A 27,171-nucleotide genomic window follows, 5' to 3' on the forward strand; every position below is an offset into this window, starting at 1 on the left:
AAGTGGCCCAGGGCTAGGGGCTGTTTGCAAAATCTTTGGGCCAACTACAGTATATATCTTCCCAGTCCTGCGCTGTGTATGTTTATCCATCTGACCTCCTGGAGAAAGGGTTTTAGGTAGATAAGATTGGGGGTCTGGACTCTAGGCAAATGCCACTCCTCACATCCTGTTATATTGGGGCACCTCTGCCTAGCACCTCTGTTTATCCTCATTATGAGCAGGAGGTGAAACTGGCATGGACTTTCACTCCACACAGCAGAAAACAGGCCCAGAGAAGCCAAGTGACCTTGCCCACGGTCAGTCGGTGAGGCTGGGGCCATGGCCAGCACCCACTCTCCTCACGCATGTTCCACACAGCGTCCCGGCCCTTGGCATGTTAGAACATGTGCTCCTCGCAAACAGGGTCCACATCCTATTTAGCTTTCGTTATAAGCACAGTTTCAGGCGTATTGTAGGTGTTCATTAAATGTTTGTCAGATGAATGGGAAAAAATCCCTCCCTGCACACCTGAGTCAGGCCCCTCTGTGGCCCCAGAAAGCGTGAGAAGCAGAGCTACTGCCACCCTCTCACACCCCCCACCTCTGTCCTGCCCGGTGGGCTACAATCCCTACCCCGAGAGCTCCTCGTTTGGGTTAAAACATTCCTTCCCAAGAGCCCTGCTACAGTGGACACATCCCATAGACAGTAACTGAAAAAGGAAGAAGGGGTCTTTTTATGCCGTTCATTCATGTATTTGTTCACTCATTCATGCATTTGTATTTACAGCAGTTCCCACCTCAATACCTATTGTCTGACTTGCCGTGAACTGGGACTACTGTCACTGTGGAGAGCAGCAGGTGGGACATAGCGAAGGTAAGTCACCAAGAAAGAGTGACTGTAGGAAGACAGAAAGTTGGTTGTCTTAAATCCCAAAGTTCCAGAAATACTCAAAGATTCACTTCTGTGTTATGAACATGTCCTTATTCTGTGACCTCAAACCCCTTCCTGAAGGTAGGCAACTAACTAATTTCCCTTCATGTGACTCTCTCCTTTCCCTGTAAATCATCCATTTTTAAGAGCATGTTAACAGTTTCCAACTGTGGGAGTGTGTGTGTCCTTGACAACTCACCAATTACTTCCTTTCCATGGGACCAGGAAGTCGTCACCATTGGCAAAAGCCCTACCTGGTCCCGCTACACCTTTTTCATAGAGGCTGTCCCTGATACCCCTGTCTTAGGAGATAAACATACTAATTAAACTCATCTCCCCTCCCCAGGACATTGGCCAGAACAGCCACAATCTTAGACTATTGGACACTGATCTCAGGCCACTCACCTGTATTTATAGTCTCGGAAGCACATTTGATGGGCTTTGAACTTAGAAATGAGAAGTTTGAGAATTTTCAGGAAGATGAGGAAATTGACCTTAAAAAACAAAAGCAGACATGGGTAAGTGATGGACTCCATATGGCTATGAATATCAGGGTCATGCTGGGCCTGGGCCTCAGTTCCTTGTTCATGCAAATGAGGGGCGATGTGGCACTCAGCCAGTCAGGCAGTAAGAGCTCGCAGGATCCGCGCTGTCCCTAAGGCCGTCTCAACTGGAAGCCGGGAAAGGGTCCTGAAAAGCCATTTAGTTTATTCTTCCGCCTCAGGGAAGCCCACTGTCATCTGAGAAAGGCAGATGGATACTTACATTATCATTATTAACTAATATTTATTGAGTACTTACCGGTCCAGGCATTGGCTAACTTCCCATACATTATTTTATTGAAACCTCACACTAACCCTCTGAGGAAGACACACTATTTTTATGACATTATACAATGAGTAAACAGAGCACAGAGAAGGCAAGTACAATTCACAATGTTGCAAGGCTAGTAAGGGCTGAGTCCCTAACTGAATCTAGATTTATTTGATTACAATCCTCCCTTCACCTAAAAAAAAAAAAAAGAAAGAAAGAAAGAAAAATGACACACAGCTTCCCTTCTGTAAAGAAATCCAGCGCTGTTGGCATCCAATTTGATATCCTGTTGCTGCCACAGAATTCACTGGAAAGTGTGTGTTCTCTACTACCCAGAGTACTTTCCACAATTGTATAAACTAGGAAGATTCAGCTTTTCATTATCAGCCTTGGTAGAGATGTTAAGATATGCTTACAAATTCTTTCATACCTTTCCCATCAAAAGGCTAAGCCTAATGTTCCCCTTCTTTTCGAAGTGTGAACTAGATTTAGTTATTTTCATCTAACAAAAAAAAAAATATGGTGAAAGTGACACTATGTGACTTCTAAGGTTAGGTCCTCAAAAGGATAGCTTTCATCTGGTACCCATCTATCTATCGTCTATCTGTCTAGCTACTCATATCCTCTCTTTCTCTCCCTCTCCCTCTCTCTCCCTCTCTTCTCTTCTCTTCTCTTCTCTTCTCTTCTCCCTCTCTCTTTTTCTCTGTCTCACTTCACTCATTGCTCGCTGGGGGAAAGCAAGCCCCTTGTGGTGAGGATACTCAAGGAGCCTGCTGAGAGACCCACATAGGGGAATTGAGTCCTCCTACAACAACCAGCCTCACTGGCTGGCCTCATGTATGAGCCACCTTAGTAGCTGGTCCTCCATCCCCAGCCAAGTCTTCATGCGGTGGCAGCCCTGGCCAGCATCTTGAAGACAACCCCATGAGAAATCACAAGTCTCTTGGAGAGGCAGAAGAGCAAGTGGTTGAGTGTGGGTAGGACTTGAAGAATGAGAACAAGGTTTGTGAGAAGTGACACTGGAGATAGAGGGAGGGCCACTTCCTGCAGAGCATTTCAGCGTCCCACTGAGGACTTTGGGTTGTCCTTTGAAAGCAATGGAAAGCCACCAGTGAATTTGAAGCAGGCAAGTAACCTGATCAGATTTTCATCCTGAATTTTAGAAAGATGATTTTGGTACCAGTGTGGAGAATGGATTGGATGAAAGCAAGACTGGAGGAGGGGAGACCACTTGGGAGGCAGTTTCAGAGTTCCTGGGGGAGGATGATGGAGAAGTGAAGTAAAGCAATAGCCCTGGTGCATCAGTGATGGAAAGGAGAAGATGGATTCAAAATTACTAAGAAGTGTGAGTGAAATGACCTTTGTTATTTGTTGGATGTGGGGGTCAAAGAAGATCTCACATTTTCTCAGATCTCAAACGTGCGGTAGTGCCATTCACCAGGAGAGTGACCACATGAAGGAGGGAGAGCGTGGAGGGAGACGGGGGGAGAAGGCCAGGAATTTTGGACACGCGGTGAGATATTTCTTTCAGGTTCTGAGAAGAGAGGTCCCAGCCAGAGCATGGGGCCACTGGAGTAGGCGAGATTATCTAGGGACACTGTGTAAACAGGGAGAAAAGGAGGGTTAAGAGAAGAGCCTTGTAACAAGAGAAAGGTGGAGGAAGTGGGATCAGCAAAGGAGACTAAGAAGAAGTAGCTAGGGCAATTGGAGTGAACCACAAGGAAATGGTATCCTGGTAGCACACAACAGGAAGAGTTTTGAGGAGGATTAAAGGCTACATGAAATTTAAGCAAAATTAAGAGCATTTAGCAATAAGGAGTTCCCAAAGAGAAGCTGCAGTTCACAGGTGGGAGCACAAGCCAGACTGCCAGGCTTCGCTTTGTGAGTGAAATGTGGGGAGTGGAGACAGCCAACGTAGACTGTGTCGGCTGCAGGGGGAAGCGGACTGATGGAACAGTGGTTGACAAGGAATGCAGAATGGAGATAATACACACTTTCATTTGCAGGGCTGCAAAAGTGTTTTGGTTGTAGTAATTTTTTAAACTGAAAAGACTTAAGGGAGAGGATCCAAGATGGTGGAGTAGGTAGAAGTTACACTCACCTCTTCCTAGGACTACATCAAAATTACAACTAAATTATAGAACAATGAACCTGGATAACAATCTAAAGACAAGATGAAAGAAGTCTTCTAACTCCGGGTACACAAAAGAAGCCACATCAAAACTGGTAGGAGGGGTGAAGATGTAAAAAGATCTGGCCCTGCAATCATGTGCAGCAACTAAGAATCTGGATGGCTATCTCAGCGGCAGAGGCCCCCACTGAGGAGTGTTCTCACCCCCACAGCAGGCTCCCCAGCCCAAAGCAGCAGTGCCAGGAAGAGGAGCCCACATAGCATGTGGCTGTGAAAATCTGCAGGGACTCTGTCTTCCCAGGTGAGACGAAGACTAATGGAAATCCAAGCACCCTCCTAAAGGACCAGTGCACAAAATCTCACTAGTGGCACTCACCCCGGGCTCCAGCCGAGGAACAGTGACTCAGGGGGAACAGGAGTCATATAGGGAGAGACTGTGTTGTGTAGCTTCGGGGAGAGGGCTAGAGGGAGGCACAGCCACCAATGTCCTTGTGTTGAGTCGTCTCCCACACCACCCACAGATGCCATCTTTCCTGGGTCAAGCACTCCCCTCCATGTGGCATTGGCCCAGAGAGCAACGCTAGCCCTACCCTGCTGACTCCTTGGGGCTTCACCCTGCCAAACTTGCACATGGCTGTGGGACATCCTGGTGCAAGCCAGCCTGGGCCCACATTGCAGGCTTTCTTAAATACTCTCAAGAAATTCTGGGCAAGCTTGGGGGTGCCAGACACACAGGGAGAGGCTGAGTTACATGGCTTTAGGGTAAAGGGCATCTTCTCTTGTGGCTGACAGGTATCACCGTTCCTATGCAAAGCTCTCCCTTCACAAAGTCAAATCTCAATCTGTTTTAGCCAATCAACTCTGCTGGCTCCACTCTGGGGACTCCCTGAGATCCCACCCCACCACAAGGATTCATAGGTCTGAGACAGGTGGCTGCTGGCCTAGGCGTACCTGGAGACTTTTGCTGAATGGTCACAGACCCAGCAATGGTGCCAAGTTGGAACCTGTATTAATTAACCTGGTGAACACTATTGGTACTTACCTGGTGACTCACTGAGAATCTGCCTCATTTAACTTGCATTTGTGTGGCTGAGTCTGATGGACAGCCTAGCAGGTAGAGGCAGATCTCAGAGTGTCTTGGGTCTTTTGCTGATTTGTCCCAGGCCTGATACCAGTGAAAGCTGGTCGCAGTATGCAGCGTGGCCTCTCCCATGTGCACACAGGCCCAGCACAGGCAGCTACCAATTGTGGATCACTTTGCAGCTTTTAACAGCTTGCCCAGCGTTGGTCATAGGCAGCATCTGACATTGATCTGCTCTGGAGTCCCTAATAAGAGGTCTCAGAACCAACACACCCAGTGGCTGGGTTTAGATCACATCACAGTATGACCCAATTAGCTGTATAAATGGCACACCCAAATGGAGGTCTTGACAAACACCGGATCCTGTTGGGGCAAATATGCTTCCTGGGGTCACCCCTCTACACAGAAGCTTGTACACTGTGGTTGGGGTCACTCCTCACAGTCAGCCAGCATAAGGGTCAGCTCCATGCACAGATGGGCCAACAGCAATCAAGACTCAACTACAACAGTAAGGCTCACATAAGCCATGCAAGAGACATTCCTGGAGCACCCCACTCAAGTGATCAGAGGGACAGTGCCACTGAGTCCCACAGACTGCCTACTACGTAAGACCACCCTGCAGAGACTGGGAGACACATGGACCTACCAGATACACAGAAACAAATACAAACAGCCAGAATGGGGATATAAATACCATGTCTCAAATGAAAAAATAAAAACAGAAGAAATTCCCAGAAAAAGAACTAAAGTGGAGGCAAGAAATTTACCAGATACAGAGTTCAAAACAATGATTATAAGGATGCTCAAGGAACTTAGGGGAAGAATTGAGGAATTCAGTGAGGGCTTCAACAAAAATAGTAAGTATAAAAGAAGGACATAAAAACCATAAAAAATAACCAGTCAGGAAAAAACAATATAGTATCTGAAGTGAAGAATACACAAAGGAATCAACAGCAGATTAGATGAAGCAGAGTATCAAATCAATGATTTGGAAGACAACATAGCAAAAAATACCCAATTAGAGCAGCAAAATTAAAAAAAATAATTTTAAAAAATGAGGATAATGTAATGGACCCCTGGGACAACATCAAACATGACAGCATTCACATCACAGAAGTACCAGAAGGAAAAGAGACAGAGAGCAAGGTATGGAGAATCTATTTGAAGAAGTAATGACTGAAAACTTCCCTTACCTGGTGAAGGAAAAATACACACAAATCCAGGAAGCATAGAGACTCACAAACAAGATGAACCCGAAGAGGTCCACCCCAAAATACATCATAATTAAAATGCCAAAGGTTAAAGACAAAGAGAGAACCTTAAAAGGAGCAAGAGAAAGACAGTTACTTACAAGGGAGCTCCCATAAGCCTATCAGCTGATTTCTCAATGAAAGCATTTTAGGCCAGAAGGGATTGGCATGAAATATTCAAAGTGATGAAAAGCAAGGACCTACCACTAAGACTGTTCTACCCAGCAAGGCTATCATTTTAAATTGAAGAAGATATAAAGAGCTTCCCAGAAAAGAAAAAGCTAAAGGGATTCATCACCACCAAACCAATATTATAAGAAATGTTAAAGAGACTACTTTAAGAAGAAACATAAATATGTATAATAAAATGGCAATAAATACATACCTATCAATAATCAATAATCACTTTAAATGTAAACGGCTTAAATGTTCCAATCAAAAGACAGAAGTTAGATTAATGGATAAGAAAACAAGACCTGATGGAATCAAGATGGCGGAGGAGTAAGTGGAAGTTACACTGACCTCCTCCCAGGACCAACCTGGAATTACAACTAAATTGTGGAGAAATCACCTGGAACAAACAACTGAACAGTGGTGAGAGAGGAGCCTTATAACCTCAGACAGACAGAAGAATCAGCTTTAGCAAAACTTAACTGGTAAGGAGTGCAGTAGAAACTCGAGAAGGTGGGCGGGGCACCCACAGGTAACAGCCGCAGAAGGATATTGAAACGGCCAGTTGGGTCCCCCTGAGAATAGCGGGGTCTAAACTATAAGCAGGGATCTCCAGCCCACAGCACCAGAGCCCAAAAACTACACAGATAACAACCAGCTGCAAAAAACATCAGGGTTGCTCTCTGCCAGAGACAGGCAGCTGGAGACACGAAGAGCCATTTGAAGGGCCAACGCATGAATTTTTATTTGCAGCCAGTTACCCTGGGCTTCGGCAGTGGCGAGAGCAGAGTGGGCTAGAGACGCCAGAGGAGAGACTGGGGAGGGAGGCTTTGGGGAGAGAACTGAGAGAGTGATCAGCAGGATCTCGGTGCTGACTCATCCCCCATATGGCAGCTGCCATCTGGCTCAGGCAGACCACTTCCCCGAGCAGCAATAGCATGAGAGGACCCGATAGCCCCGTCCCCAGGAGGGACTCTGCCTTGCTTAGTACAGAGTGGCAGCCACAGATAGTAGATCCCTGGCTAAAGGGGGCGCAGAGTTGTCTACAGACTCTTGGGGAGAGACTGGAGACGAAGGTTTTGGGGAGAGAATGGAGAGAGTAGCTGGCAGGATCCCGGTGCTGACTCCTCCGCCACACAGCAGCAGCCATCTGGATCAGGCAGACCACTCCCCTGAATGGCAGCAGCATGAAAGGGCAGAATAGCCCTGCCCCCAGCAGGGACTCTGCCCCGCACTGTGGTGTCTCTAAGCTGACCTGCAGAGTGACCAGATTAACAGCTGAAGGAGACAGCCACAGACAGTAGAACAGAAGTCTTGAACAGACTGCCTAAGGTCACACAGGGTTAACATCTGACATCATCAGAGGCAGATCCAGAAAGAAAAAATAGCAGTCTCCTACTATAGAAGTTCACACCACAAAGTCAGGAAATCAAGACAGATCAATTTAAGAAGCAGAAGCAAAGAAGAAGAGTCTCACAAATAGTGGGAAGACAAAGAAACACACTCCCCCCACCCCAGTCAAAGGGAAAGGAGGAATCCCCAGAAAGAGAACTAAATGAAATAGAGGCAAGTAAACTATCAGATATTGAGTTCAAAACAATGGTTTTAAGGAAGCTCAATGAGTTCAGTGAGCTCAGAGAGAATGACAAAAAACTACTGGGAAAGTACAAGGAACTTACTGCAAACTATATCAGCATGAAAAAGGACATAGAAACTATCAATAAGAGGCAAGAGGAAATGAAGAATACAATTTCTGAATTGAAGAACACAGTAGAAGGAATCAAAAGCAGGCTAGATGAAGTAGAGGATTGAATAAGCGAGCTGGAGGACAAAGTAGAAAAAAGCTCCCAGAAAGAGCAAGAAAATGAAAAAAGACTCAAAAAGAATGAAGAGGTGTATAGGGAAATGCAGGACAACTTGAAACGTAACCATATCCATATAATAGGGACACCAGAATGAGAAGAAGAAGAAGAAGGGATAGAGAACCTGTTTGAAAAAGTAATGATGGAAAACTTCCCTAAATGGAGGAGAGAAAAAGTCACATGAGTCCAGGAAGCACAGAGGGTCCCATTCGAGCGGAACCCAAAGAGGCCCACTCCAAGACACATCATCATTAAAATGGCAAATATCAAAGACAAACAGAGAATCCTAAAGGAAGCAAGAGAGAAAGAGGTAATAACAATAAGGGAGTCCCAATACGGCTAGCAGCTGACTTCTCAACAGAAACTGCAAGCCAGAAGCGAGTGACAAGAAATATGCCAAGTCATGAAAAGCAAAGGCCTGCAACCAAGGCTGCTCTACCCAGCAAGACTCTCAATGAAAATGGAAGGTGAAATAAGGAGTTTCCCAGACAAAAGAACGTTAAAAGGATATACCGCCACCAAACCAGCACTGCAAAATATGATAAAGGGGCTGCTTTAAGAAGATGAAGAAAAAGAATCTATGAATACCCAGTTCCTTTCACAGTCACCAATACTTGATATTACCAATATTTTTAATACTTAATCTGATTGTGACAATGATGTGTTATTTTAATTGTTACTTTATTATTGGTTGAAACGATCTGTTTTTATAGATTTCTTTCCTATTTCTATTATCTTTAAAAAGCTTTAAATGACTTTTTGATATTCTTTATCCATTTTTTGATTAAAGGTTTGTAGAATTTTTTCCCTAAAAAAAAACAACTATTAACCCTTTTTTAGATGTGTTGCAAATATTTTCCTATTCTATTATTTGTCCTTTAACTTTTTTATAGATATATTACTATACAGTCTTAAATGTTTAATATGGTCATATTGTCAATATCTTACTTTATAGCTTCTGGGTTAGAATATGTTACTTCAGGGTAAGCTAAATAGTGTTTTGCATTTTCTCCTAAAACTCCTTAGATTTTATATGTTGATTTTTAACTCACCTCAATTTTCTTTGTATAGTGTGTGAAATAGGGCTCTATATTTGTTTTATTTCAAGTAATAGTGGTCCATGCACCTTTTTTGTTGAATAAGCCTTATTTTCACCATTGATTTGAAATATCAATTTAATCATATATTACATTGTTAGACAGATATATGCATTTGTTTCTACAATGCTCATTTTAGTTCATTGATCTACTTGATAATTTCTCTGCTGGTGTCATGTTGTTTTAATTGGATTTAAATGTATTTAAGTTTTTTAATATTTTATAATGGATCTTGACATTTAAAATAAATAAATAAATAAATAAATAAAATCTGCATTTTAAAAAAGAGAGAGAAACAAAGAAGGAACTCCTACCTTTAGTGACAACATGGATGGAAATGGAGAATATTATGCTAAGTGAAATAAGCCAGTTAGTGAAAGACTAATACCATATGATCTCACCTATAAGTGGACTCTATTCAACAAAATAAACCACAGGCATGGAAACATGGAGCAGAGTGAAAGTGACCAGAGGGGATGGGGAAGGAGGACAATGGTGGAAAGAAGGAGAAGGAGATAAACGAAGAACATGTATGAATGACCCATGGACATGGACAACAGAGTGGGAATTGACTGTGGGAGAGGGGGTGGGGGTGGGATGGGTGGAGGGGGGTAAAGGGGGAAAAATTGAGACAATTGTAATAGAATAAACATGATTTAAAAATAAAAAAATTAAAAAAAATAGTATAGGAAATGGAGAAGCCAAAGAACTTATTATATGTATGATCCATGGACATGAACTCAGGGGTAGTAAATGCTGATGGCAGAGGGGGTGCAGAGTGTAGGGGAATAAAGGGGAGAAAAAAATGAGATAGCTGTAATAGCATAATCAATAAAATATACTTAAAAAAAAAAACAAGACCCATAAACATGCTGTCCACAAGAGACCCACTTGAGATTGAAAAATACACACAGACAAAGTAAAGGGATGGAAAAAGGTATTTCATGCAAATAGAAATGGAAAAAAAAAGCTGGGATAGCAATACTTATATCAGACAAAATAGACTTTAAAACAAAGACTGTAATAAAAAAGAAAGGACACTACATAATGATAAAGGTCTCAGGCCAACAAGAGGATACAACCCTTGTAAACATTTATGCATCAACATAGGAGCACCTAAAGATATACAGCAAAAACTGATGGACTGAAAGGGTGAGATCAAAAGTAATACAATCATAGTAGGAAATTTCAACACTCCATTGACCTGAAGGTATAGATCTTCCAGACAAAAAATCAAAAAGGAAACAACAGCCTTAAATGACACATTAGACCAGAATGTAATTGAAATTTTCGGAGCATTTCACCCCAAAGAAGCAGGATATAAATTTTTTTCAAGTGCACATGAGACATTTTCCACAATAGAACACATATTAGGCCACAAAACAAATCTCAATAAGTGTAAGAAGACTGAAATCATATCAAGCACCATCTCTGATCACAATGATTTGAAACTAGAAAACAAGTACAAGGAAAAACTGAAAAAATACACAAACACCTGGAGGCTAAATAACACATTACTAAACAGTGAATGGGTTGTTAGCAATGAGATCAAAAATGAAATCAAAAGATATAATCAGATAGGTAAAAATGTGAACATAACATCCCAAAATCTAGGGGACGTGCCAAAGCAGTCCTGAGAAATTTATAGCATTATTGGCCTACCAGAAGAAACAAGAAAATCTTCAAATAAAAAATCTAATCTTACATATAAAGGAACTAGAATAAAAACAACAAACGAAGCCCAAAGTAAGTAGAAGAAAATAAAGATCAGAGAAGAAATAAACAAAATAAGAGTTTAAAAAAAACACAAGAGATCAATAAAACCAAGAACTAGTTCTTTGAAAAGGTGAACTAGTTCTTTGAAAAGGTAAACAAGATTGATAAATATTTAACCAGACTCATCAAGAAGAAAAGAGAGGACCTAAATAAATAAAGTAAAAAATGAAGGAAGAGTAGTAACAACAGACACCAAAGAAGTACAAAGGTTTGTAAGAAACTTACAAATGATTATGTGCCAACAAATTGGACAAACTTGATGAAATGGATAAATTCCTAAAAACATAAACTCTTCCAAAACTGAATCAAGAAGAATCAGAAAATCTGAATAGACTGATAACAATAATGAAATTGAAGCAGTAATCAAAAAACTCCCAGCAAACAAAAGTCCTGGTCTGTATGGCTTCATAGAAGAATTCCACCAAACATTCAAAGAAGAGCTAACATTTCTCTTTCTCAAAAAACGTACAACAGAAAGGAAGATTCCCAATCTCTCATTTTACAAGGCCAGCATTATCATAATTCCTAAACTAAATAATGAATATACAAGCAAAAATCCTCAGCAGAATATTAGCAAACCAAATCTAGCAATATATTAAAAAGATTATACACCATGATCAAATAGGATTTATTATATGGTGTTGGAAAAATTAGATAGATACATGCAAAAAACTGAAACTAGACCATCTTCCTACAGCATATATAAGAATAAACTCAAAATGGATTAAAAATTTAAATGTAAGACTTGAAACCATAAAGCTTCTAGGAGAAAATAGAGAGAGTAAACTCTCTGACATTTCTCTTAACAATATCTTTTTCTGATATATACTTTGTGCAAAGAAAACAAAAGAAAAAATAAACAAATGGAACTATATCATACTGAAAGCATTTTGCACAGCAAACAAAACCATCAACAAAACTACTAAATGGAAGAAGGTATTTGCCAATGATACATCCAATAAGAGGTTAATATCCAAAATGTATAAAAACTCAGACAACTCAACACTAAAAAACTAACAAACAATTCAATTAAAACGTGGGCAGAGGACCTGAGTAAGTACTTCTTCAAAGAAAACATACAGATGGCCAACAGACATAAAAAAGATGCTCAACACCACTAATCATCAGAGAAATGTAATAAAAATCACAATGAGCTATAACCTCACACCTCTCAGAATGGTTATCATCAATAAATCAACAAACAAGTATTGGCAAGGATGTGGAGAAAAGGGAAGCCTAGTGCACTGTTGGTGGGAATGCAGATGGGTGCAGCCACTGTGGTAAACAGTATGGAGGTTTCTCAAAAAACGTCTTCTGACCCAGGCAATTCCACTTCTGGTATATATCCAAAGAAAACCAAAACACTAATTTGAAGAATATATGCACCACTATGTTCACTGCAGTGTTATTTACAATAGCCAAGATACGGGAGCAGCCCAAGTGTCCATTAATAGATGAATGAATAAAAAAGCAGTAGTACGTATATACAATGGAATGTTACTCAGCCACAAAACAGAATGAAGTCTTACCATTTGGGACAGCATGGATGGACCTAGAGGGTATTATGCTAAGTGAAATAAGTCAGACAAAGACAAATACTGTATTATTTTTCACTTATACGTGAAATCTAAAGAACAGTAACAAAACAGAAACAGACTTATAGATACAGAGAGTAAACTGGTGGTTGTCAGAGGGGAGGAGATTTGGGGACGGGGTGAAAGAGGGGAAGGGATTAAGAAGTACAGATTGGTAGTTACAAAATAGTCACGGGGATGTAAAGTACAGCATAGAGAACATAGTCAATAATATTGTAATAACTATGTATGGTACCAGGTGGGTACTTTAAATGCCAAGGGACCATTTTGCTACATACCCGAAATCAATACAAAATGATACTGAATGTAAAGTGTAATTGAAAAATAAAATATGAAAAAAGAAGACTTAAGAATGCCTCTATGCAATGGAGAAAGAGCTGATAGAGGCTGCAACTGAGTGACAATTAACGAAGTAAAGTCTATGCGGTGGTTGCGTTAACACAATCTTAATGTCCCTGTCTAGAAATAAGCCCTTGAACTACATATGGAAACGCAATTGCAGAATCCTCATACACCTGTTAAGATTTGCTTAAAGCTAAAAGGCTACAGTTTTAGGCAAGAGGCTAACTAATCCTCACACCAACCGGAATGACAGAGATTCTCAGCCAAGAATATTTAGTAACAGAATACTTAAATACAAGCTAAGTGTAACCAAATGATTTGTCTCCTTTAATGGGATATCTGGTTTTCATCACAAACAGAAAACATTGTGTTCTTGGCTTAGTGATTTGTTGAACTTGGGTGCTTTTCTTAGAAAGTCAGCCTCACAAGGGAAAGGCACATATTTCAGCAAATTTCAATCAGGGTGTCTTCTAAGAAATGACGGGCTCTGATGAGGAGCAGGTTGATTTGTTGTTCTTTGTGTCTTCCAGGGACCAGACAGTAGAAAATGGGCACCAGCCAGTGGGCCATATGGAGGAAGCGCCTCTTCACTGCCACGCAGTGAAGCGCCAGCCTGCTTTGCCATGGAGCCCTGTTCGTCCTGGCTCCCCAGACGACAAGAGTCAGCAATCACATTTGGATGGTGCTATTCGTCATTTGTGCATAAGCAGAAAAGGGGCCAAAGGAGAAAACTTTTCAAGAACCCAGCCAATGCTTCTTGGATTCTGTGACCAGATGGGAGCACTTAGGACCCCAAACATATGAGGCTCCCTAGACAGTACCAAAAAATGCATTATCAGATGTAACAGTCCTGGTGACACTTCTTTGGCACCCCAACTTCTGGGCTCAGATCTGGGCCTACTGGTTGGCAGAGGTGGTCGGCAGCATGGCCGGGAATCAGAGCGACACCTCAGCTACCTGAATGCCTCCGCCTACCTCAAGCCCCTCCTCCTCTGACCTGCTGTGTGGATTAAAATGCCTACCTGTAGAGATACTCTTTTGGGTCAAAACATCTGCCATCCGCAAGAGCCCTGCGGGAGTGCGCACATCACACAGACGATAAGGAGCAACTGGGGGACAAGGGGGAGCCCTTTCTCTCTCATTCATTCATTCACATTCATTTTTACAAAATGAAGAATTCAACACTTTCACCATGGAAAGCAGAAGATGGGATTCAACAAAGGTAAGTTTCGAGGAAGGAAAATGCAAGGTAGGGAGAAATTCCCATTGCAAGTGTTCAGAGGAGGGGAGTGGGGGGTGAGGAGGTGTTGGGACACCCGAGTAACAGAAAGCCCCTGGGCCCCTGGTGAGGGGCGAACCTGAACGCGGACAGGACCAGCGAAGCCTAATTTTACTAACTCCTCAACTTGGTCAAGTCCTGAGGCTGTCACAGGGATTGAGTAACAGCAAATGAAGGTATTTGACTTGGTGACTTTATAAAGCCAATATGTGATTCAATTCATTGGCTCAAAAAAGCCTGTCAATTGAGGGCCCAATCTGTTAACTCCAGGAATCAGGATACGGATAGAACAATCTTGAACAGTTTATTCAGTTTCTAAGGCTGTCCTTGAAAAGTTGGAATAATCAAGTCTACTAATCAAGTATGAATTTTCCACTAGATTATAAGAATATACCCTGTTCCAGTAAGGTTCTATACTAAATATACACTCAAGGGTAAAAGGTTAGTGAAGCCGTATATGCTGAAGGAGTTGAGAGTTATTTAATTTCTGTTTCTGGTGAAAGACCCAAAAGGCATATGGATTTTTCAAGCTGTCACATTATGATTATTTCTGAAACAGAAAGAATCAAGAGAGCAGCAGGTAAAGTGAGCTGATATGTCTGGAAATCCAGCACGATGTACATTCATCCACATTAATCCAGATGCTGATCAACAAATTCAGACCCAGTCTGGGAGCTGGTGGCAGAAGCCCAGCTGTAATAATGGGATGCTCACCAGGGAGCCTGAGTCTGGGATAGGAAACATTCCTTGGTTCCGCTGCTCTGTTCACCATGCACAGTTGGCGTTCCCCACAAACCTCTGCTCCATGCCCCGGAAAATAGGCACCAGACCCAAATTTGGCCAAGATGAGAAAGATTGTGAAGTGCTCTGATTGCTATCGTGTTGATCTTGATTATTATGTTACTTTTTAGTACTTCAGTTTAACAAGAAAATATTTTGGGTCAGGAAATTCTTTTTTTCTTGACACAGTAAAGATGGGGAGGGCTGTTTGTTGTTCGGTTGGTTTTGCTTATTTCATGATCTACAGCAACGGGGCCGGGGGCGGGGGTGCTCTGTTCCATGTGGTCTCAGGGACCCAACTCAGGAAGTTCCTTCTTTATTGTAGTTAAAGGAATTATATTTTGAAGACGGGGTTACATCTACACATGTCAGTGCAAAACTGCAACATTGGGTCATATGACCAAACATGAAGGCAGCTATTGGTTGGCTCAGTCATGGTCTGATGAGTCTCAGAATGATAGCTATTAGACCCTGAATTTCCTGAGGACAGAACCTATAGGGACATATGCTTTTATTTTTCTGGAAAGAACCAAGCCAAGAACAGGAAGAGTGCTCAAAAAATGTTAAATGAAGGTGCAAGAGAGCAAATAAACATAATTCCAGTGCTAAGGAAGCCCAACATGGCAAAAGTTCTGATTACATCAATCTGAGGTGAAATCCAGACTGGGTATTTTTTTAAGCCTCCTGAGTCATTCTAATGTGCAGCCTCTGTCTAGTGTAGGGTTCCTCCACCTCAGCATTGCTGACATTTGGGGCAGGATGGATCTCCATGGTGGAGACTGTTCCGTCCACTGCAGGTGTTGTGCAGCATCCACTGCCTACACCCACTAAATGCCATTAGCATCCCAACCCCAGTTGTGACAAGTAAAAATTGCCCAGATATGGTCAACGTCTTTAGGGTCAAGAATCACCCTGTCTGAGTGGCTCAGTTGTTCGAATTGTCATCCCACACAGGAGGCAACTGATCAATGTTTCTCTCTCTCTCTCTCTCTTCCTTCCTCTCTCTCTAAAATCAATGAACATATCCTTGGGTGAAGATTAAAAATAGTAAAATTAAACTTTTTAAAAAAAGAACCACTGGTGTAGTCTAACTCTAATTTTAGCCAAAGAACACGCTTCAGTTAGTCATGAAACCCAGCCTCCTGACTCCCAGCTGGGCTCCTTTCGCTCCACTGGACAGCCTTTGTTTTACCTTTCATGGCTCACAGGACACAAATTCCACTCTCCTGGGACCCACGAAGCCAGTGTACAGAAGAATCCTGGAATCCCAGAACAGAGTGGGTTGGGAATGTGTCAGGTTCAGCTCCCTGCTCTTCAGGAGAGGTAGAGATGGGCCACCCAAAGCCCTTTCCCATGAAGTCAATGTTCTACCAGTCCAGAGTCAAATGTTCTTCCTGTGACTAAGGGGAATTTTTCTCATTTCTATTCAAGCCCATTTCCTCCTGTCCAAGTCCCTGCGGACACAGACAACAATAGTTCAGCAGCATCCTCTGTAAGACCTCTACAGGCCTGGGGATGACTGTAAAATTATCCCTTCCAGACATGCCTGTTGCCTTTCCTTCATTTGGGAGATTAAGAGATTACTAAAAGGCTCCGTCTCCAAGGAGGAGGGGAGTCCACTGGGCGGACACGGGGCCCTCCGTGGGCATTTCAGGCAGAGGGACAGCATGTGCAAAGCACGAGGGGAGGGGACACCAGGACGGGTTTAGGAAACTGAGTGTCTCCATACAAATACAGCAAGGATGCCCACGGCGGGGTGGCCAGGCAGGGAATGGCCGTGCTTACCACACCAAGGAGCCTGAGGGCGACAACAAGCCATTAAAAAGCCACGTGCAGAAAAGAGACAAAGTTAAATTTTGCTCCAGAAAGACTTCTCTGGCTGCAATACAGAGGATGGGTTGCGGGGCCGGGGGGAGGGGGCAAGAATGAAGAAGGGAGACCGGACCGGAGGTGTTTGCAGCGGTCTGCAGGAGGAACTGAAGATCAAGGAAAAGGAGGCAGCTTGGAGGGATCTTCAGAAGGATTTGACAAGACACCTTCCAAGTGGAGGTTGCCAGAAAGAAGAGGACAGAAGCTATGGGCCCCCCGGGTTTCCAGCTGGGGTGGTGGTAGAGGGACCTTGGTCTCATCCACTGGGTGGAGCGAGCAGCAGCAGAAGGTGGACGCCAGAACGGGCAAGCTCAGGTGACTGCGGCCATTTACGTGGAGCTGGCTGTGACCGGAGGTGTAGAAGTGACGGCATGTGAGGGTGATTTTATCCAAGATGAGATGACAGAGCATTCTCTTGCCCTCGTAGGTGAGAATGTGGCTCCAGGAAGCACCCACAGAGACTAGCACACAGGTCGGTCAGCCACAGCCGCCCAAGCAGCAAGGTCCAGAGTAGTGGTTCCAGCACCAGCTGTTTGTTTTAATCCCTTGGGAGCTTTTAGAACAGCGCCTGCCTCCAGAATTTCTGATGTGGCGCTCCAGGGGATTAGATACCGTGAGGTTTTCTCGTGATCGCCAACTTTGGGAGCCACAGACTTCAGTGGGCGCCTGACGCCTAGCAATGTCGTCACAATGTATATTCTGATTGAGCAGGTTTGGGCTGGGGCGGGGGAACCTGGATTTATAACAAGGGCTCGGGTGACCATACTCTGAGCAAGGAGAATGTAGCAAATGCTTTTCAACCCTGACCATACCTTAGACTTCCTAGGCCACACCTGAGATCAGTGAAACACAAATCTCTGGGGCTGAGACCCATGCAAAAGAATTTTTAAAGACACCGCGGTGATCCCAAGAGCAACCAAGATTGAGAAGGATGAGGCCGCTGGCAGACCGCAGAGTGAATGTTCGGGATCCAGCTGGAATGAGCCTCCTGAACCTGCTGGCCTCCATCTTGCTTGGTTCTGCCTGGTTAGCGAAAGTCTGCCCATGCCCAGCCGTGGAGGCCACAAACGTTCCCCAAAGTGTATAGGGAGCCTGCCACATGCTCAGGCTCGCTGCCAGGATGAGCGGAACAGGGGACACACTGTGCCAGCAGACCGCTTTTAGACAGATACTCGCAATAAAACATTGCTGAGGCTGCAGCAGAAGTCTGTACAGGGTCCAGGAAGGGCATAAAGGAGAGCGTGACCATTTCTACTTTGTGAGGTGGGTGTCTAGGTACAGGAGCCAGGTGGGCGATGTAGCAGAGGGAGGGAGTTCAAACCCAGGGAGAATCTGACGCAAGGCACCAATGCTCCAACGAGCCTGCAGCAGTCAGTACCCCAGGTGCAAGGGCTGGAGGCGGTACCTGTTTTGGAGGCAGCAGCCTGGAATTGTGGGTATAGGTGTGTCATGCGGTCAGACCCTCTGGGCTGTGCTCCAGGGCCCCCACTTGCTGGCTCTGTGAATTTAAGCAAGTGATTCCTCATTTCCTCAGTGTCCTCACCAATAAGAGAAACATCACAGTAGCACCTACCTCAGAGGTTTGTGGGAAGAGTAAATGAGTTCCTACCCACAAAGCACTTAGAATGGGGTCGAGCTGTAAAAGGCGCTCAGTAAATGTCACTGGGCTGTCATGGAGGGGCCTAGCCAAGAGGTGGGTGCTGGGACCACAGCTGCACGGTGTGGCTGCGGAGAAGTGACAGACAGAGTGAGGGTGAGGCAGGACTCGTGCTGTGTGCTAGTTTCTGTGGGTGCTTCCTGGAGCCACGTTCTCACCTACGAGGGCAAGATAATGCTCTGTCATCTCATCTTGGGACATATGTGGTCAGACTTCACGTTGAGCACACGCTCTCAGCTGAGTGTGGAGTGACAGGTGGGGGTCGGGGGAGATTCCCAGTAGCACATCCGCCACCGCCCGGGTTGGATGTGACACAGGCGTTGGAACTGTCTAGGGCATCTCCACGCTCTTGGTTTTCTTGCCACTTATGAACTTTTATCCTCCCTGTTATACCCAGGTCTGGGCAGAGAGTTGCCTTCTATCATTGATGGATAATTGACATCCTTCTATAAAAGCAAGCTTTTTCTTTCATGAAACCACAAATGCCACCTTATTTACATAAAATGACAGAAAGGGAATCCCGGCAACCTCCTGGAGAGGAAAGGGGGTGGAGCACAGAGGGCAACGCCTGGCCGGTGGGCTCCCGGGTCGGCGCCGCTTTGTTTAGGCAGGGAGGCTTTCCTCCTCCCTCCAGGACCGCGCTAGTCCTCCCTGCTGTTCGCTAACTCCCTGTCTTTTCCCTGTGCTTCTTGGGCAGATTTCATTCTCACTAGCTGTCATCTGAAAGAGCTTTAGGACTCTGGATCGTGACCAAAACCTGGGCCACACAGAATAAAGGCTCTTCCTCCTCAGGGTCTCAGAGCAGCTGCATCTCCCGACTCTAACCCCGCCCAACGCAGCTGCGGGTGGATGTGGGTGTGCGTTTTCCTCCTCTGAAAGAAGCTCACTTGGTCTCCCCTCCCTCCTACTAATGGTATTAAGACCCGAGCCAATAGCTTTGCTGCCCCTGGGCTGATCCATGACCGAAGAGGCCCGTATCCCCAAGGCCTTGTACCCATTGCAACAATTCAATGCATGGTCACTGAGCACAGGTCTATACATACTTTAAAGACACAAAGAGAAGGCTCATGGTAGACCTGCAGTTTAGGTCCTTGAACCAGAGCAGAACAAGGAGTTTCTAACTCGTTCCTTCTCATTCACAGATCCTACCCCCAGCTCAAGGGATCTGGCTCGGGCACATCCTGAGCCAGGGAACTTGCGGGTGACGGCAGGGGGTGGGGTCCCCACAGCGGCTGAGCTCAGAGGGGAGAAGGGATGCATGGGATGTTCCCTACCGCCACACAGAGGAGCATGGGTCCTCGGATGATCCACCAGATTTTCTTATTCTTGTTCTTTCCCCAGCACCTACAGCGAAGAGCAGACAGTAAAAGACTTTAGATTGAGATAAGGTTCAATTCAAAAGCCTCCTGCCCTCTGGACAAAGTAGGCTCACACTCAACACCTGCCTTCAGCCCATCGTTTTGTCCTGAGGGGCGGAAAAGGAGAAGAGCAAACTCAAATTCCTTCCTGCCAGTATAGCAGTGCCGATTTTCTTACCATTAAAGTGCGCTAAAGCTTGGTGTGTATCCTTCTACACTGTCTCTGTGCTCTCAGATAGGTAAATTCTTAATTATATAGGGGACTTTGGGGTGGTGATTATTTGGAGGAAAAAATGGGATCACATGACCTGCATTATTCAGCAACAGGCTTAACAAGGTGCTGTTGAGATTCAGTCTCAAGAAGCCAAAAGGTATAGAATATTCCACAATATAGGTATGCCACAATTTATTCATTGATTCCAGTATTGATGGGTGTTCAGGGATTTTTTTTTTTTGGTCTGTTTAGGGATTTTTTTTGTTTTATTTTTTAAATTGACATGTTAACATTATATTAGTCTCAGGAGTACAACATAATGGTTCTGAGGCAATCTCCACCTCATAATCATAATGTCATAATCATAATCATAATCATAATGGTTCAGTATATGAATACATTATAAAATAATCACCACAGTAAGTCTAGTTAACATCTATCACCTCACAGAGCTACAAATTTTGTCTTGTAATAAGAACTTCCCAGACGCATTCTCTTAGCAACTTTCAAAGGTACAGTGATGAAGTGTTAAGTATAGTCACCATGCAGTACATGACATCCCCAGGACTTAATTAAACTGGAATTTTGAAACTTCTGACCACTTTCACCCATTTCATTTTGCTTTTCCCCCCTACTTTGAACTATGAGGCAATAACTATCCTTGTACCTATATCCTTACATACGCAGGGTTGCTGATAAGGTATGGAGTAAATTCTGTGCTAATTGGTGCTGATTTTCAGGTGTAACTTAATAAATTCGTGAACTAATTATTATAAGAAAAATCTTAGATTATTTTACCTACATTCCTTGGTACATTTTATTTAATATTTTTTTTATTCTCACACAAGGACTCTTATTTTTCATTGCTTCTAGAGAGAGAGGAAAGGAGAGAGGAAGAAAGAGAAAGAAACATTCCTGAGGGAGCGAAGCACTGACTGCTTACCCACCCTCCCCTCCGCTTGTGACAGGGCCGGGGGCTGTCTGCACTCAGACCAGGGGTCGGGGATGGAGGCTCAAACCCGCAACCTAGGTGTGCACCCTAACCGGGGATCAAACTGCAGCCCTTCGCCTATGGGACAATGATCCAACCAACTGAGCTATACCGGCCAGGGGTCCGAGGCATATTTCAGACGGCCAAACTGGAAGGCGATGGATAGTCTTTTTAGGAAAATGATATATATCTTTGTATTTGGGCATATTTGGGGATCTCCTGCTCATGAAAGTGAGCAAACAGGTAAATGACCTACCCTGTGTTCTCCAGCTGCACACGGGCGATGCTCCAGGGCACAACGAACAGCAGCGGGAAGGCTGAGAGAGAAGGGGGAATGGAGTGAGGCGCCGGTTGGCCAGACCCGCCTGCCTCCCGCCCCAGCCGCGCGGGCCAAGCACCGCTGGTTAAATTCTATAAAAGCCCAAACATCACAGAATCGGGGACTGTGAGAACACTGGAGTGGCACAGAACCTGTCTGAGGCCTTACTGTCGGGGAAGCCAGAGAGTGGAGAGGATGCCATGTGCCACAGAGCAGCTTGGAGTGAGTACAGTGACATTAACCAAAATCTTCTGAATTGCAGTTCTAAGGTTATTTCCTCTGAATCCTGCAGCCTTGAATTCCCCAAAAGCTTGTGGTAACAGGGGTTCCAGACCTCATCTCGAAGACTTAGTTGGTGTTACGGTTTGTGTCCCCCCAGAAATAATATATTGAAGCCCCACCTCTCTACGGTGATATTTGAAGATGAGACTTTGGAGGTAACTGGGTGTGGAAGCGGGTGGGAGGGGGTGCCAGTCAGCATGATGGGATTAATGTCCCTGTAAGAAGAGACCAGGGAGCTGCCCCTCTCGCTCCCTCCCCTCCCTCCCCCACCTCCACTAGGTGAGGACGCAGCAAGAAGACAGCTGCGGGCAAGCCAAAAAGAGGGCCCTCGCCAGAACTCAATCATGCTGGCAGCCTGATTTCACATCTCCCGGCCTCCATAACTGTGAGAAGTAAAGGCCTATTGTACAAGCCATGCAGTCCAGGGCGCTTCGTTATGCCATCCTGAGCAGACCAAGACAGCTGGGGACAGGGCAGGAGAAGAGGCCTCTGATTCTACCAAAAACCTCCCCAATCTGAACGCGTGCGTTGGGCTTATTGGCACTTGTGCATGTGTGCGCGTGCGTTGCTTGCTCCTGGGTGCGCGCGCGCGCGCACACACACACACACACACTCACTCCAGGGGCTGAACTCCCACACGGCCCTGCCCTCCGAGGCTCTTGTCACTGAGGAATTATCTGTCCCACAAACTTCCGTCCCACTGGGTCTCTAACTCCAACCACAGGCCCTCTTGGGCTCCCGTGTTCTGAAGAGTCGCCAGAAAAAGAGGCTGGGGATTCAGGTCACTCACCCCAACCCACGAGCAGGTATCTGGGCCACAGCCGCCTTCCAATAAGCAACGTGGGCTCCAGCAGCTTGTGGAGGTAAAGGCCTTCCACCAGGAGCCAGGAGGAATTGGCCCCCACGAAGTAGTGCAGCAGGACCTGGGCGGCGCGGCAGGAGGCGGCGGAGAGCTGCAGGGGGCAGAGCGCCGGAGTGGGTGCGGGCTCCCCCGCCGGACCCCAGAAGGTGGGGGCGGCCCCCGCCTTGCCCGCCCGCACGCTCCCCTCGCTCTCGAACCCTCGGTGACCGGCTCAGGGAGGCGGCCACACTCCCAAATCTTCATATGATTAAAAAAGAGGAAATACACTTCTAAATAACTCATGAATCAAAGGAGAAATGAGAAGAGAAATTAAAACTTATTTCTGAACTGAATGAAAGGAAAATGCTGCGTATCAAAATTTGTGCTATGCAGCTAACACCACACTTAGCATGACACAGCCTTAAATGCATTGATTATGTAAGAAAAAGGCTGAAAATCAATTACTTTAAATATTTATGTCAGAAAAAGAAGAGCAAATTAAACCCAAAGAAACTACATAGAAAAGTAATAAAGATGAAAGTGGATATTAATAAAATAGACAACATAAAGAGAATCAACAATGCCAAAGGTTTGTTTTTTGAAAAATTCAGTAAAACTGAGAAAATCCTGGAAAAGGTGATCAAGGGGCGAAAGACAAATAACCAATATCAGGAATGAAAAAAGAAATACGACTCTAGATGTAAAGGGCCTTCAAAAGATCTTAAGAAGCTATAAACAATATAATGCCAATAAGTTTGAAACATTAGATGAAGTAGGCAAATTCCTAGAAAAACACAAGTTACCTTGTGACACCAGAAGAAATAGAAAATCTAAATGTAAGAGTCATAATTAGTTGATAATTACAAGCCATTCAATAAAGAAAACTCTGGTTCCAAATGACTTCACTGGTGTAATCTATCAAACATTTAAGGAAGAAATAATTTCCACCATAAATAAATTCTTCCAAGGAATAGAAAAAGGAGGAACAAGTCTGATTTGTTTTTAAGAGGTCAGCATAAACTATCCAAAAATAAAGGCATTACAGGGAAAGAAAATTACTCCCGAATATAGGCGAGAAATGCTAAACAAAAGACAGGATTAGCCAATGGAATCCAGCAATATAAGATGAAGAATTTAACAGAGCTAGTGGGGTTTATTCCAGGAATGCAAAGGCAGTTTAACAGGTTACTGCGTTTATTATTAACAGGATAAAGAAAAAAACCGTGTCAACAGATGCAGATTTCACGGTGGAAATGCTGTGAAGGGTGATCTGGTTTAAGTCTTTCTTTTATTTACAGATGGAGAAGTGTCTCACCCAAGGCCTTTCCGTAAGCCCCCTCTTCTGCTGTGATTTCCTTGGCCCTGCCCCATCCTCAGGAGGCTTTTTTTTTTAACATCAGACGATGCCTGTCAAACCCCAAGGCCTCTGACACCCTTTATCGCCCTCCTCCCCTCAGGAGCCCCAGCTCCCTGCCTTCCGATTCCCATTCCGGGGGCTGATCCACCAGGTGTGGGGGTGCACCTCTGACAGGAAGGATGTCCACGCCTCCTCGCTGTTGGGTCTCTTGGAGTAAGAGTTGTGTGAGATGACATCCTTCACCAGCACGGCCACGCCTCGCAGGATGAAAGAAGCAAACAAGTTCATGTGGATGTAGTAGCGTGTGCAGTGGAGTTTTCTGTGCAAGGAGAAAACCGAGTGCCTTCCCTCAGGAGAGAACGGCTCTGACCAACAGGCGTGTGCCAGAGACACTTGTGTATCTATCACTAAGAGGCAGAGGCCCCCAGGGCAGGTGCCAGAGTTGGATGGCTGGCTTATGTGATCTGACTTCTCTGTGACTCTTTCTCCTCATCTGCAAAATAAGGACAATAACAGCTAACACCTACCTGACATGTTCAGCATGCCCCGCTAGATTCCAAGCCGTTTACATGTGCGTATGCACTCATGGGTGGGTACTGCTATTGCCCTGGTTTCACAGCTGGGGGATTGAGGTAGAAAGCTTAAACCACCTCTCCAAAGTCCCAGAGGAGTAAGTGGCAAAGCTGAGATTCGAACCCAAGAACTCTAAGGCTAAAATTCAGCTCTTTGAGTACCTACTGCCTGTAAGAACAAGAGCACTTGCCTCAAAGGGCTGGGGCGGGGGGGGGGGGCGGTTCAGTCAGTTAACAGGTGGAAAGTGCTGACACTGTCCCTGCGCACAGAATAAGGTGGTGCCCGTCCCTCACCCACCTGATGCCTCCGCCGTCACAGCCTTGTCCTGGAGGACGAAAAACTGCATCCTCAGCCGCTCCCATCTCTGGGCTCTCACAGCCCTGCCGGGGCCCTGGGGCAGCCCATACCCAGTCCTGCCTTGCTTTAGAGCTATTCTTTTTTTAATTTCAAAGAAGATTTGAAGCAGGTCCTTGTGTTTTGCCATTTATGCATCCTTTTCCCTACCTAGACCAGGGACTACTCTAGGGCAGGGACTGAGGCAAAACAGACCCTTGGTTGACCCAGGTTCTGCTAAAGTTACCTCCGTCAGGGCCGGGCAGTTAGTTTCTCCTGGCTTGGTTCTGCGACTTTGGGAAGGCGAGTGGAGGAGGCCACAGGTAGCAGTGGAACGCTCCCATTGTTCAGAAATTGCTCTCCCGGCAGGTAGAAGGCCATGTCTGCGGCCACAGGCCATCCTGAGATTAAGGGCCAAGCAGGGCCAGCCCCAGGGCTAGCAGCCCCCCTGAGCTGCTCTGGAACGAGCATCCAGGTTTCCATGGTCTCCGCCCAGGTCTCCTGCATCCGTGTCAAACTCTCATTCTGCCACATTAGGAAGGGGGACACCAAAAATCCCAGAACTTATTTCTAAAAAAGCGTGTTTTTATTCTTACATGTTTAAACCTCAGTCACCTTCAAAGTACTCTCCATTCGATGCAATAGACCTACAGAAACTTTTTTACACTATTCAAAACAGTTTTTGAACTCCTCGATTTTGATGCCTTTTAGTGCTTCTGCCGTTTTTTGTTTCACCTCTTCCACAACAGCAACACATTTCCCTTCGAGGACTTTTTTCAGCCGGGGAAACAAAAAAAGGTTGCTCGGGGCGAGACCTGGTGATTAGGGAGGGTGGGGCATGGGGGTGGTACTGTTTTAGGTCAAAAACTGCTGAAAACCGTGCAATGTGGGCAAGTGTGCTTCTAAATCACCCATCATGGGCAAACACGTTGAAAGAGTCTTCAAAAAAAAATTCACTGAAGCTGAACGCAGCCTCTCACAACAACGCCAGCTAGTGCACTGATACAGATGGATTCCTAAAACACTCACCTAGTGGGAGAAGCCTGTACTGCAAGGGACCTACCCTCCAGAAGATAATTCTGGGTTTTTGGGGGGTTCCCCCTCATATGTGCCCAGTTATGTTCCTGAATGGGCTGGACCATGAGACAGTTTTACAGGGCTCTCTAGTTGTTCTCAAAATACCTCAGTTGCATAATATCTAAAAACTGGATTTAATAAAATGCATCCAGACTTTGGATTCTAAAATAAGTATTACGGAGTGAAACTGCACGAGCTCCAGACCGCCTGGCTATGATCCTGGCTCCATCACTCACCAGCTGTGTGATCTTGGGCAAGTTACTGGATCTCTCCGTATTTCAGTTAACTCACTTACAAAATAGTGGTAACAATAATGCTAATTTCCTAGGGTTAGAATTAATAATAACTATGATTAGGATGTGATTTAAATGACTTAGTGCACATAACACGCTTAGAACAGGGCCCGGGACTCAAGGAAGCACAGCCAACTGGAGTCAGGGGGCCCTGGGTTAAAATCCCACCTTTACCAGTCACTAATCTGCTGTGGGGGGAGTTCTTAATCTCTTCTTTAAAAATAACGCCTCTGGTAGAGTTGCAGTGAGCAGGGGCTGTGCAGTAACGGGCGCGTTAGGAATTTAGAGCAGAGCCTGGCACGTAGGAGGTTATCCAACCCAAAGGAGGCAAAAGCTCAGTCCAGGTTGCAATTCTCACTGTGCTTTACAACCTGGATGACGCAGTGCCTGCCAGCGGACACCTGATGTCCCCCCGCCCTTCACCTGCCAAATGGGACAGATGGACTGGGGACTCTCTCGGATTCCTTTCCAGCTCTCATGAGCCATGATGTCGCCTGCAGCCTTCTAGAGGTAGCCAGTGACCACATGCCAGCAGATGTTCCACTCACCGAAGACACAAGAGGACCGTGAGAGCCAGGAGGAGGGCGACGATGGAGAGCGAATAGCCCACGGTGTAGAGCAGCTGCAAGGTTGTCAGCAAGCCATGGTGTTCCACCTGAACACAGGAAGAGCGGATATGATCACCAAGCTAGGCGGCTACGGTGCCCAGCCCAAGCTCCATGCCCGGAACCACCAAGGTTTAGGCATGCACCCTGTTCTTGTTCACACCAGAGGAGGGCAGCTTAGCCTGCTCTCTGGAATATCTCAGAAGCCAAGGAGCCTTGTTGAGTGAGGAGCCCGCCTTGGTCTCCTTTTCTTGGCTTGTCCCACAGCTCAGCGTTGGTGCACCAAGATTCACAATATCATAGAAGAACTGGGCCA

The 27,171-nt window shown here is 45.1% G+C and overlaps 1 protein-coding gene across 1 annotated transcript in view; it reads right to left on the reverse strand.

The window, feature by feature from the left end:
* GLP2R (glucagon like peptide 2 receptor) overlaps positions 1-27,171 on the reverse strand; it is a 65,964-nt gene that overhangs the window by 16,150 nt on the left and 22,643 nt on the right. Inside the window, exons 5-10 of the mRNA XM_054571083.1 lie at positions 26,799-26,905; positions 24,140-24,293; positions 22,567-22,729; positions 21,432-21,492; positions 19,887-19,956; positions 1,315-1,403 (exon numbers count right to left, since the gene is read on the reverse strand). Coding sequence (XP_054427058.1) covers positions 1,315-1,403; positions 19,887-19,956; positions 21,432-21,492; positions 22,567-22,729; positions 24,140-24,293; positions 26,799-26,905 — 644 coding nt within the window. The remainder of the gene's footprint in view (positions 1-1,314; positions 1,404-19,886; positions 19,957-21,431; positions 21,493-22,566; positions 22,730-24,139; positions 24,294-26,798; positions 26,906-27,171) is intronic.

The sequence above is a fragment of the Pteronotus mesoamericanus genome, unplaced genomic scaffold (assembly GCF_021234165.1).
Source record: "Pteronotus mesoamericanus isolate MK-2021 breed Mesoamerican mustached bat unplaced genomic scaffold, CSHL_Meso_final contig_22, whole genome shotgun sequence".
Lineage (NCBI taxonomy): Eukaryota > Metazoa > Chordata > Mammalia > Chiroptera > Mormoopidae > Pteronotus > Pteronotus mesoamericanus.